General features: G+C 49.2%; 1 protein-coding gene across 1 annotated transcript in view; it reads left to right on the forward strand.

The window, feature by feature from the left end:
- Positions 1 to 13,957, forward strand: part of LOC139259421 (MAGUK p55 subfamily member 4-like) — a 238,666-nt gene that overhangs the window by 115,081 nt on the left and 109,628 nt on the right. The window contains exons 10-11 of the mRNA XM_070874887.1: positions 4,531 to 4,548; positions 4,647 to 4,682. Of these exons, the coding sequence (XP_070730988.1) occupies positions 4,531 to 4,548; positions 4,647 to 4,682 (54 nt within the window). The remainder of the gene's footprint in view (positions 1 to 4,530; positions 4,549 to 4,646; positions 4,683 to 13,957) is intronic.

Genomic DNA, 13,957 nt, shown 5'->3' on the forward strand with positions numbered 1-13,957 from the left:
CAGTGTGGGAAAGTTACTGTCAGAGCTCGAATGTTACTGTCAGTGTGGGGATGTTACACTCAGTGTGGGAATGTTACTGTCAGTGTGGGAAAGTTACTGTCAGATTTCGAATGTTACTGTCACTGTGGGACCGTTACTGTCAGTGTGGGAATGTTACTGTCAGTGTGGGAACGTTACTGTCAGAGTGGGAATGTGACTGTCAGTGTGGGAACGTTACTGTCAGTGTGGGATTGTTACTGTCAATGTGGGAATCTCACTGTCAGTGTGGGAATGTTACTGTCAGTGTGAGAACGTTACTGTCAGTGTGGGAATGTTACTGTCAATCTGGGAATGTTACTGTCAGTGTGGGAATATTATTGTCAGTGTGGGAACGTTACTGTCAGTGTGGGTACGTTACTGTCAGTGTGGGAACATTACTGTCAAAGCTCGAATGTTACTGTCAGTGTGGGAATGTTACTGTCAGTCTTGGAATGTTACTGTCAGTGTAGGACCGTTACTGTCAGTGTGGGAACGTTACTGTCAGTGTGGGAATGTTTCTGTCAGAGCTCGAAAGTTACTGTCAGTGTGTGAATGTTACTGGCAGTGTGGGAATGTTACTGTCAGAGCTCGACTGTTCCTGTCAGTGTGGAAATGTTCCTGTCAGTGTGGGAACGTTACTGTCAGTGTGGGAACGTTAATGTCAGAGCTCGCATTTTATTGTCAGTGTGAGAACGTTACTGTCAGTGTGGGAATGTTACTGTCAATGTGGGAATGCTACTATCAGTGTGGGAACGTTGTTATCATTGTGGGAATGTTAATTTCAGTGCTCGAATGTTACTGTCAGTGTGGGAATGTTACTCTCAGTGTGGGATTGTTACTGTCAATGTGGGATTGTTACTGTCAATGTGGGAATCTTACGGTCAGTGTGGGAATGTTACTGTCAGTGTGAGAACGTTACTGTCAGTGTGGGAATGTTACTGTCAATCTGCGAATGTTACTGTCAGTGTGGGAATATTATTGTCAGTGTGGTAACGTTACTGTCAGTGTGGGTACCTTACTGTCAGTGTGGGAATGTTACTGTCAGAGCTCGAATGTTACTGTCAGTGTGGGAATGTTACTGTCAGTGTTGGAATGTTACTGTCAGTGTAGGACCGTTCCTGTCAGTGTGGGAATGTTTCTGTCAGAGCTCGAAAGTTACTGTCAGTGTGTGAATGTTACTGTCAGTGTGGGAACGTTCCTGTCAGAGCTAGAATGTTACTGTCAGTGTGGGAAAGTTATTGTCAGTGTGGGAATGTTACTGTCAGTGTGGGAATGTTCCTGTCTGTGTGGGCATGTTACTGTCAGAGCTCAAATGTTACTGTCAGTGTGGGAAAGTTACTGTCAATGTGGGAACGTTACTGTCAGTCTGGTAATGTTACTGTCAGTATGGGAACATTACTGTCAGTGTGGGAATGTTACTGTCAGAGCTCGAATGTTACTGTCAGTGTGGGAAAGTTATTGTCAGTGTGGGAATGTTACTGTCAGTGTGGGAATGTTCCTGTCTGTGTGGGCATGTTACTGTCAGAGCTCAAATGTTACTGTCAGTGTGGGAAAGTTACTGTCAATGTGGGAACGTTACTGTCAGTCTGGTAACGTTACTGTCAGAGCTCGAATGTTACTGTCAGTGTGGAACATTGGTGTCGGTGTGGGAATGTTACTGTCAGTGTGGGAATGTTACTGTCAGAGCTCGAATGTTACTGTCAGTATGGGAATGTTATTGTCAGTGTGGGAATGTTACTGTCAGACCTCGAATGTTACTGTCAGTGTGGGAATGCTACTGTCAGAGCTCGAATGTTACTGTAAGTGTGGGAATGTTACTGTCAGTATGGGAATATTACTGTCAGTGTGGGAATGTTACTGTCAGAGCTCGAATGTTACTGTGTGTGGAACGTTGCTGTCGGTGTGGGAACGTTACTGTCTTTGTGGGAATGTTACTGTCAGAGCTCGAATGTTACTGTCAGTGTGGGAATGTCACTGTCAGAGCTCGAATGTTACTGTCAGTGTGGGAACGTTACTGTCAGTCTGGTAATGTTACTGTCAGAGCTCGAATGTTACTGTCAGTGTGGGAACGTTACTGTCAGTGTGGGAATATTAGTGTCAATGTGGGGATGTTACTGTCAGAGCTCGAATGTTATTGTCAGTGTGAAACATTGGTGTCGGTGTGGGAACGTTACTGTCAGTGTGGGAATGTTACTGTCAGAGCTCAAATGTTACTGTCAGTATGGGAATGTTATTGTCAGTGTGGGAATGTTACTGTCGGAGCTTGAATGTTACTGTCAGTGTGGGAAATTTATTATCAGTGTGGGAATGTTACTGTCAGTGTGGGAACATTATTGTCAGTGTGGGAATGTTATTGTCAGTGTGGCAGTGTTACTGTCAGTGTCGGAATGTTACTGTCAGTGTCGGAATGTTACTGTCAGAGCTCGAATGTTACTGTCAGTGTGGGAATGTTACTGTCAGTGTGGGATCGTTACTGTCAGTCTGGGAATGTTATTGTCAGAGCTCCAATGTTACTGTCAGTGTGGGAATGTTACTGTCAGTGTGGGAACGTTACTGTCAGTATGGGAATGTTACTGTCAGTGTGGGTGATCTGGCCGTGGACTCAGCTCCACTTAACCGCCCGCTCCCCGTAACCCTTAATTCCCTTATTGGGTAAAAATCTATCTATCTTTGACTTGAATACATTCAATGAGCTAGCCTCAACTGCTTCCTTGGGCAGAGAATTCCACAGATTCATAACCCTCTGGGAGAAGAAATTCCTTCTCAACTCGGGTTTAAATTGGCTTCCCCGTATTTTGAGGCTGTGCCGCCTCGTGAATCGTCTCTGTACCCCCTCCAAAGCTTGTACATCCTTCCTTAAGGGAGGTCCTGCTGCAACTGTATAGGGTATTGGTGAGGCCGCACCTGGTGTACTGCGTGCAGTTTTGGTCACCTTACTTAAGGAAGGATATACTGACTTTGGAGGGGATACAGAGACGATTCACTAGGCTGATTCCGGAGATGAGGGGGTTACCTTATGATGATAGATTGAGTAGACTGGGTCTTTACTCATTGGAGTTCAGAAGGATGAGGGGTGATCTTATAGAAACATTTAAAATAATGAAAGGGCTAGACAAGATAGAGGCAGAGAGATTGTTTCCACTGGTTGGGGAAACTAGAACTAGGGGGCACAGCCTCAAAATACGGGGGAGCCAATTTAAAACTGAGCTGAGAAGGAATTTCTTCTCCCGGAGGGTTGTGAATCTGTGGAATTCTCTGCCCAAGGAAGCAGTTGAGGCTAGCTCATTGAATGTATTCAAATCACAGATAGATAGATTTTTAACCAATTAGTGAATTAAGTGTTATGGGGAACGGCGTCCACGGCCAGATCAGCCATGATCTTTTTGAATGGCGGAGCAGGTTCGAGGGGCTAGATGGCCTCCTCCTGTTCCTAATTCTTATGTTCTTATGTTCCTCCCGCCTCGGTTCAACCTTCGTCGACCTCCTGCCGCCCGACCTCCGCCGACATCCAGCTGCCTGACATCCCCCCACCTCGGCTCGACCACCGGCTGCCACTGCACCGCCTCCCCCCCCCCCACCACCCGACCTCCCCCGGCCTGCGGCCCAACCTCCGTCGACCTCCGGCAGCCCGACCGACCCCCCCTGACCTCCAGCGGCCCGACCGATTCCCCCCTCCCCCACCCTACCTACCTCCCTCAGCCCAGGCAAAGATGTTCCGAAATACGGAAATGCTCGGAATCCAGAACGGCCTCGGTCCCGAGGTTTCTGGATTTCGGACATCACACCTGTACCACAAAAAGCAAGGAACCTAGTACTGAGCCCTGCAGAACCCCATTAAACGCCCACTGACCACTCGCCTTTGCTTCCTGCCAGTGAGGAAATTTTGGAACCAACTTGCCACTTTCCCTTGGATTCCATGGGCTTTTACTTTTCTGATCAGTCTGCAATGTGGGACCTTATCAAACGCCTTGCTAAAATCCACGTAGACTGCATCAAATGCATTGCCCTCATCGACCCTCCTGGTTACCTCCTCAAAAAATTCAGTCACGTTAGTCAGCGGTGACCTTCCCTTAACAAATCCATGCTGACTGCCTTTGATTAATCCGTGTGTTTCTAAATGACAATTAATAGTGTCCCTCAGAATTGTTTCCAATAATCAGTGTGGGAATGTTACTGTCAATGCGTGAATTTCATTGTGGGGATTTTGTAACTCTAATCCCTGCTTAGGTTTCATGAGCTGACCTGAGGACCATTTTAATGTGTCTGCCCTCACCTTCTGTCGCCCGGCTATAACCTGACTTTGCCATTTTTGGAAATTTTGCTCCGTATGCAGACCTCACGTTGACCATCAAGATTTGCGTTTTGGAATGATGAGTGGGTCGCGGCTGCAGTATCTCTTAAAGGTGTTCAGGACATCTGTTGGCTTTCTGCTGTGTTGCTCCCATTGTTAGTGAGATCTAGTGTACTGAATGTGATCTGATTATCTTTCTGCTGCTGACGGGGTTTGTGCAGTGAGCCCAGTGGAAGAGGGTGAGTACATTCAATCACATGCTGAGCTTCTACAGTTTGGTGGTATTTCCTGTTCTGAAGCCCCCACCTCAGTAATGTTTCATTCTCATGGTTTACAGAGGACATGGCGATGGATGAAAAGTTCATTGAAACAGGTAATAAAAATTTTCCAAACACATCTTCACAAAGACAATGGGCTGGATTTTCCCAATGTTGTCGCCTCTGTTGGCGCATGGAGGGGTGGTAATAGCGGAGGAAATTTTTCCCGGCGGGTGGTCAGTTTCCCGCGCCCTGCTGGAAAATTTGTTGCTGGTTTTGCAGGGGGCAGAGCAGCACCGCCCGGGAGTGTTGAGCTGGCAAGCAACGCTGGCGGTTTCGACTGCGCGTTGAAATTTGTTGTGCGCTGACCCTACAGACCGCCTAGCGCACCGTGGTGGAACCGCCTGGGAAACCTGGCAGTCAGATCTGTCCCGGTGTCGGTGAGTGATGGAATTGGTGTATTAAGTAAGTTTGATTGTTTTGTTTAGATTTCATATAATCATAGAATCATAAAAATTTACAGTGCGGAAGGAAGCCATTTTGTGTCCGTGCTGACCGACCAAGAGCTATCCAGCCTAAACCCACTTTCCAGCTCTTGGTCTGTAGCCCTGTAGGTTACGGCACTTTAAGTGCGCATCCAATTATCTTTTAAACGTGGTGAGGGCTGCTGCTTCTACCACCCTTTCAGGCAGTGAGTTCCAGATCCTCACTGTAGTGTATGGAGAAAGAGTCAGACTGAACACTGTGAGCTCAAAGTAAAGTGTGACCGTAGTCTTTTATTGCAGGTCTCCAGAGTGCCTCTACAAATTGTGAAGCCTTCTTAAATACCTGTGCTCCCAAGGGATTATGGGATCCCTTGGGACTCCAAGGAATGAGCCCTCTGGTGGCTGTACAGAGTAAATACAAGTCCACATATATAACAACATTCCCCCCACCAAAGTAAACAGTGTAACTATTTACAATGTGAGTCGATCTGGGGCCCTTCTTGCCCTGGTTGATTGCCTCAGTGTGACAGCTGGTGTTGTTGCATCATTTGTTGGCCTTGCTGGGCTGCCTGGTGTGTTGGGCCCTGCAGGGCTGCTGTGGATGATGGGTTCTGCTTCGTGGTCAACCGTGGTGCCGGTTGCCACTGGTGTGTGTGTTGGGGGATCAAAAAAGGTAGGGTCCAAGGTGGGTTGCTCAGGGTAGTCCGTGAATCTGAGTTTGATTTGGTCCAAGTGTTTCCGGTGAATGAGTCAATTTGAAAGTTTAACCCGAAACACCCTGCTCCCCTCTTTGGCCACGACAGTGCCGGGAAGCCACTTGGGACCTTGTTCATAATTTAATGCAAATACAGGATCATTGATTTCAATCTCGCGTGACACATTTGCTCTATCATGGTATGCACTTTGTTGAAGCCGCCTTCTCTCTACCTGTTCATGTAGATCAGGGTGAACTAACGAGAACCTTGTCTTAAGTGCTCTTTTCATGAGCAGTTCAGCAGGTGGGTTCCCAGTGAGTGAGTGTGGTCTCGTGTGGTAGCTAAGCAGACTCAGGATAGGCGAGTCTGCAGTGAGCCTTCAGTTACCCTCTTCAAGCCTTGCTTGATGATTTGCACTGCTCTCTCTGCCTGACCATTGGACACTGGTTTAAACGGGGCCGATGTGACATGTTTGATCCCGTTAAGGGTCATGAATTCTTTGAACTCAGCACTGATAAAACATGGCCCGTTGTCACTCACCAGGACATCGGGTAAGCCGTGTGTGGCAAACATGGCCCCTGGGCTTTCAATGGTGGCAGCGGACGTGCGAACCGACATTATCTCACATTCAATCCACTTGGAGTACGCGTCTACAACCACAAGGAACATTTTACCCAAAAACGGGCCTGCATAGTCGACGTGTACCCCAGACCACGGTTTAGAGGGCCAAGACCATAAATTTAGCGACGCCTCCCTGGTTACATTGCTTAACTGCGAGCATTATTACATCTGTGAACGCATCGATACCGGGCCACCACACGTGGGATCTGGCTATCACTTTCATCATTACGATGCCCAAGTGGGTACTGTGGATTGATGAAGGTGTCTCTGCCCTTCTTGGGGACCACCACTCGATTGCCCAACAGAAGGCAGTCTGTCTGTAGAGACATTTCATCTTTGCGCCGCTGGAACGGCTTTATCTCTTCCTGCATTTCCACTGGGACACTGGACCACCTCCCGTGAAGCACACAGCTTTTGACTAGAGATAATAAGGGGCCCTGGCTTGACCAGGTTTTGATCTGCCAGGCAGTGACGGCTGATTGCTCACTCTCAAATGCTTGGCTAGCATAACCATGGCTAGATCTGTGGGCTGTGCCATTTCCACCCCCGTGGTGGGCAATGGCAGCCTACTTAGAGCATCGGCGCAGTTTTCTGTGCCTGGTCTGTGGCAGATGGCGTAGTTGTATGTGGACAACGTGAGCGCCCATCTCTGGATGGGGGCCGATGCATTGGTAATTATCCCTTTACTCTCGGAAAACAGGGATATAAGTGGCTTATGTTCAGTTTCTAACTCAAATTTTAGCCCAAACAGGTATTGATGCATTTTCTTTACCCCATAGACACACGCTAACACTTCTTTTTCAATCATGCTGTAGGCTCTCTCAGCCTTAGACAGACTCCTGGCTGCAGTTTCCCGAAATCATTTGCTTGTTGCAATACACAGCCGAAGCCATATGACGACGCATCACATGCTTGTATCAAACGTTTACATGGATCATACGACACAAGCAATTTGTTTCAGCGTAACAATTTTCTCGCTTTTACAAAGGCATTTTCTTGGCTTTTGCCCCAAACCCATTCGCCCCCTTTTCGTAGTAAGACATGTAGTGGTTCTCGTAGGGTGCTAAGACCCGGTAAGAAGTTACCAAAGTAGTTCAAGAGTCCCAGAAACGACCGCAGCTCCATCACGTTCTGTGGCCTCGGTGCATTCTCGATTGGCTCCGTCTTTGCGTTGGTGGACCTGATGCCGTCCGCCGCAATCCTCCCTCCCAGGAACTCCACGTCAGGCACCAGGAAAACGCACTTCGAGCAATTCAACCTGAGCCCCACGCAGTTGACTCGACTAAGAACCTCCTCCAGGTTCTGCAGGTGCTCGCCTGTGTTCCTACCTGTGACCAAGATGTCGTCCTGGAATACCACGGTGTGCGGGACCGGCTTCAGTAAACTTTCCTTGTTTCCCTGGAATATCGCCACCACTGATCCCAAACGGGCATCTGTTATAACCAAAAAGACCTTTGTGCGTGTTGATGCAGGTGAGGGCCTTTGGTGATTCCTCCAGTTCCTGCGTCATGTAGGCTGAAGTCAGATCCAGCTTCGTGAACGTCTTTCCTCCCGCCAACGTTGCAAAGAGGTCGTTGGCTTTTGGTAGTGGGTATTGGTCCTGCAGGGAGAAACGATTATAGTTACTTTGTAATCGCCACAGATTCTGACGGTGCCGTCTCCCTTGAGGACTGGGACAATAGGACTGACCCACTCGTTGAACTTGATCGGTAAAATGATGCCCTCTCGTTGCAGCCGGTCTAGCTCGATCTCTACCCTTTCTCTCATCATGCACGGTACTGCTCTCGCCTTGTGATGGATGGGTCGCACCCCCGGAATTAGGTGGATCTGCACTTTTGCTCCTTGGAATTTCCCGATGCCTGGTTTGAACAGAGAAGGAAATTTGTTTAAGACCTGGGCACACGAAGTGTCATCAGTGGGCGATAGTGCTCGGACATCGTCCCAGTTCCAGCGTATCTTTCTCAGCCAGCTCTTGCCGAGCAGCGTGGGACTATCACCCGATACCACCCAGATTGGTAGTTTGTGCACCGCTCCATCATAGGAGACCTTTACGGTACCACTGCTGATTACAGGAATCAGTTCTTTAATGTAAGTTATTAGTCTCGTGCGAACTGGAGTTAAGACTGGCCTTGAGGCCTTGTTGCACCACAACCTTTCAAAAGTCTTTTTGCCCATGATGGACTGGCTCGCGCCCATGTCCAGCTCCATTGACACTGGGAGACCATTTAGTTCAACATTCAGCATTATCGGGGGACAATTCATGGTGAATGTGTGCACCCCATGTACCTCTGCCTCCTCTATCTGAGGCTCTGGTTTGTCGTGATCCTCCATGGATCTGCCCTCCTCTGCAACGTGGTGGTTTTCAGGTTTAACAGGCTTAGCAGCTCACCTGCACATTCATTGAAGGTGTCTCATTGTTCCACAGCCCTTGCAAATGTATCCTTTGAATTGGCATAAATGGAAACGATGATCACCCCCGCAGCGCCAACAAGGTGTTAATGGTCTTGCATTCATCACCCTTGATGGTGGACTCTGAGACATCTGTGGACATGTAGCTGCAGGTATGCATGACCTGCCCTGTACGTTACTGTTGTGTATCTGTAAAGCATGCACTCCCATGAGTGCATCCCCTCCAGTCCCAAGGGATCCCAGCATCCCTTGGGAGCACTGTATATAAGCCGGCCCCTAAGGCCTGTTTCTCACTCTGGAGTGTCTTAATAAAGACTGAGGTCACTGTTACTTTAACCTCCCTGTGTGCAGTCTCATCTGTGTCAGGAAAACAACAACTGGCGACGAGTATACGAATTCAACGCAAAGATGCAGCAAACTGTGGGAATCCTGGAGAAGTTCTCGGAGGGTGAGGACTGGGAAGCCTATGTCCAACGGCTAGACCAGTACTTTGTATCCAACGAGCTGGATGGAGAAGGAAGCGCTGCAAAAAGGAGAGCGGTCCTCCTCACGGTCTGCGGGGCACCGACCTACAGCCTCATGAAGAATCTTCTGGCTCCGGTGAAACCCACAGATAAGTCATATGAGGAACTGTGTACACTGGTTCGGGAGCATCTTAACCCGAGGGAGAGCGTGCTGATGGCGAGGTATCGGTTCTACACGTGCCAGCGATCTGAAGGTCAGAAAGTGGCAAGCTACGTCGCCAAACTAAGGCGACTTGCAGGATAATGTGAGTTTGATGGCTACCTGGAGCAAATGCTCAGAGACTTTTTTGTACTGGGCATTGGCCACGAGACCATCCTACGAAAACATTTGACTGTAGAGACAGCGACCCACAGTAAAGCCATTGTGATAGCACAGGCGTTTATGTCCACCAGTGATAACACCAAACAAATCTCTCAGCACACAAGTGCTAGAAATGTTCATAAATTAACTGGAACTGTTTGCGAGCAGAAATGTACAGCGCAGAAACCACGAGTCTGTAACTGCCAGCAGGCCTCAGGTGACCCAGATGACTCAGAGTCTGCAACAAAGGATGAATGCAAGGCAATTCAAGCCTTGTTGGTGTTGTGGTGGATTCCATTCAGCCTACTCCTGCCGCTTCCAAGGGTGTGTTTGCAAGAGCTGTGGAACAATGAGGCACCTCCAAAGAGCTTGCAGATGAGCTGCAAGCTCTGCAAAACCTGCTAACCGCCACGTGGCAGAGGAAGACCGGTCCATGGTGGATCAAAGCAATTTCGAGCCTCAGAGAGAGGAGGCAGATGCTGAAGTACACGGGGTGCACACGTTTTCGACGAAATGTCAACCTATAATGCTAAATGTAAAATTGAATGGCTTACCCGTAGCCATAGAACTGGACACTGGCGCTAGCTAATCTATCATGACTAAAAAGATGTTTGAGAGACTGTGGTGCAACAAGGCACTCAGACCAGCCCTGAGCCCCATCCACACTAAACTGAGAACATACACCAAAAAGCTTATCACTGTCCTGGGCAGCGCCATGGTCAAGGTCACCTACAAGGGCACGATGAACGAACTGCCACTCTGGATTGTCCCGAGCGATGGCCCCACACTGCTTGGAAGGAGCTGGCTGGGCAAAATCCGCTGGAACTGGGATGACATCTGAGCGCTATCACATGTCGATGAGGCCTCATGTAATCAGGTTCTTAACAAATTTCCTTCCTTTCTTGAGCCAGGCATTGGAAACTTTTCCAGGGCGAAGGTGCGGATCCACTTGGTCCCAGAGGAACGACCCATTCACCACAAGGCGCGAGCGGTACCTCACATGATGAGGGAGAGAGTGGATATCGAGCTGGACAGGCTGCAACGTGAGGGCATCATCTCCCCAGTGGGCCAGCCCAATTATTCCAGTACTCAAAAGTGATGGCACGGTCAGGATTTGTGGCGATTATAAAGTAACTATTAATCGTTTTTCACTACAGGACCAATACCCGCTACCTAAGGCAGACGACCTATTTGCGACGCTGGCAGGAGGCAAGACGTTCACCAAGCTTGACCTGACTTTGGCCTACATGACGCAGGAGCTGGAGGAGTCTTCGAAGGGCCTCACCTGCATCAACACGCACACAAGGGACTGTTCAACTACAACAGATGCTTGTTTGGAATTCGGTCAGCTGCAGCGATCTTCCAGAGAAACATGGAGAGCCTACTCAAGTCGGTACCACGCATGGTGGTTTTTCAGGACGACATATTGGTCACGGGTCGGGACACTTTCGAGCACCTACAAAAGCTGGAGGAGATCCTCCAGCAACTGGATCGCGTAGGGCTGCGGCTGAGGAGGTCGAAATGCGTCTTCATGGCAACAGAAGTGCAGTTTTTGGGGAGAAAGATCGCGGCGGATGGCATTCGGCCCACAGACACCAAGACAGAGGCTATCAGGAACGCGCCCAGGCCACAGAACGTCACGGAGCTGCGGTCATTCCTGGGACTCCTCAACTATTTTGGTAACTTCCTCCCGGGGTTAAGCACCCTCTTAGAGCCCCTACATGTGTTATTGTGTAAAGGTGAGAACTGGGTGTGGGAAAAAAACACAAGTAATTGCTTTTGAGAAAGCCAGAAACATTTTATGCTCCAACAAGCTGCTTGTATTGTAGAATCCGTGTAAAAGACTTGTGACGCATCGTCGTACGGAGTCGGGTGTGTATTACAACAAGCTAACATTGCGGGGAAGTTGCAACCTGTCGCCTATGCCTCCAGGAGCTTGTCTAAGGCCGAGAGGGCCTACAGCATGATTGGGAAAGCGGCATTAGCATGTGTGTTCGAGGTAAAGAAAATACATCAGTACGTGTTTGGCCTCAAATTTGAGCTGGAAACCGATCAAAAGCCCCTCACATCCCTGTTCGCTGAAAATAAGGGGATAAATACTAATGCTTCAGCCCGCATACAAAGGTGAGCACTCGCGCTATCAGCGTATAACTATACCATCTGCCACAGGCCAGGCACCGAGAACTGTGCGGATGCTCTCAGTCGGCTACCATTGCCCACCACGGGGGTGGAAATGGCACAGCCTGCAAACTTGTTGATGGTGGCGCAGCCCGCAGACTTGTTGATGGTCATGGAAGCATTTGAAAATGACAAATCACCGGTCACGACCCACCAGATTAGGACTTGGACTAGCCAAGATCCTCTGCTGTCCCTAGTAAAAAACTGTGTACTGCATGGGAGCTGGGCCAGCATCGCCGTTGAAATGCAAGAGCTAATCAAGCCGTTCCAGTGGCGAAAGGATGAGCTGTCCATTCAGGCTGACTGCCTGTGTGAGGTAACCACGTAGTGCTACCCAAAAATGGCAGGGAGACGTTCATCTCGGATCTCCACAGTACACACCCGGGTGTAGTAATGATGAAAGCGATAGCCAGATCCCACGTGTGGTGGCCTGGCATCGACTCTGACTTAGAGTCCTGTGTACGGCAATGCAGTGTGTGTACTCAGTTGAGCAACGCACCCAGAGAGGCACCACTAAGTTTGTGGTTCTGGCCCTCCAGACCATGGTCAAGGATCCATGTCGACTATGCGGGCCCGTTTCTCGGTAAAATGTTCCTGGTGGTGGTGGATGCTTTTTCAAAATGGATTGAATGTGAAATAATGTCGGGAAGCACCGCCACCATTGACAGCCTGAGGGCCATGTTTGCCACCCACGGCCTGCCTGACATACTGGTCAGTGATAATGTGCCATGTTTCACCAGTGCCGAATTTAAAGAAATTATGACCCGCAATGGGATCAAACATGTCACCTCGGCCCCGTTTAAACCAGCCTCCAATGGGCAGGCAGAACAGGCAGCACAAACAATCAAACAGAGCCTTAAGCGAGTCACAGAAAGCTCACTCCAAACCCGCCTGTCCCGAGTACTGCTCAGCTACCGCACGAGACCCCATTCGCTCACAAGGGTGCCCCCGGCTGAGCTACTCATGAAAAGGACATTTAAAACCAGACTCTCGCTGGTTCACCCCAACCTGCATGATCAGGTAGAGAGCAGGCAGCAGCAACAAAATGTAAACGATGGTCGCGCCACTGTGTCACGGGAAATTGATCTGAATGACCCTGTGTATGTGCTAAACTATGGACATGGTCCCAAGTGGATTGCGGGCACAGTGATAGCTACAGAAGGGAGTAGGCTAGACAATGGACAAATTTGCAGAAAGCACCTGGACCAAACGAGGCTGCAGTTCACATACTGCCCTGAACAACCGACAGCAGACACCACCTTTTTCAAGCCCACAACACACACTCAAAGGATCAACGACACCACCCTGGACAAGGAAATCGAACCCATCACGCCCAACACCCAGCAAGGCCAGGTTCACCCAACAGCCCTGCAGGGTCAACAACACACCAGCCCAGCGAGGGCACAGCCAACACACCAGAATAGACATTTGTACCGAGGCGGTCCACCAGGGAAAGAAAGGCTCCCGATCGCCTCACCTTGTAAATAGTTTTCACTTTGACTTTGCGGGGGAGTGATGGTGTGTATCTGTAAAGCATGCACTCCCATGTTCCGCCACCAAGGAGTGCATCCCCTGCAGTCCCAAGGGATCCCAGCATCTATTGGGAGCACTGTATATAAGCCGGCCCCTAAGGCCTGTTCCTCACTCTGGAGTGTCTTAATAAAGACTGAGGTCACTGTTGCTTTAACCTCCCTGTGTGCAGTCTCATCTGTGTCAGGAACACAACAGTTACAATTCGAAAACAACATCACTTTGTTCACAGTACTTGTAGTAGCACTTGTGTGCTGAGAGAGTTGATTCATATTGTCACTGGTGGCATTGAACGCCTGGGCTATCGCTATGGCCTTACTCAAGGTTGGGGTCTCTGCAGTCAAAAGCTTGCGAAGTATGGTTTCGTGGCCAATGCCGAGTACAAAAAAGTCTCTGAGCATGTGCTCCAAATGTCCTTCAAATTCGTAATGTCCTGCAAGGCGTCTTAGCTCAGCGATATAACTCGCCACTCCCTGGCCTTCAGACCTTTTGTAGGTGTAGAACCGGTATCTCGCCATCAGAACGCTTTCCTTCGGGTTCAAATGCTCTCGGACCAGTGTGCACAAATTATCGTACGATTTTCCGTGGGTTTCGCTGGAGTGAGAAGATTCTTCATGAGGCCATACATTGGTGCCCCACAGAGGGTGA

This window comes from Pristiophorus japonicus, chromosome 3, assembly GCF_044704955.1.
Source record: "Pristiophorus japonicus isolate sPriJap1 chromosome 3, sPriJap1.hap1, whole genome shotgun sequence".
In the NCBI taxonomy this organism is placed as follows: Eukaryota; Metazoa; Chordata; class Chondrichthyes; family Pristiophoridae; genus Pristiophorus; species Pristiophorus japonicus.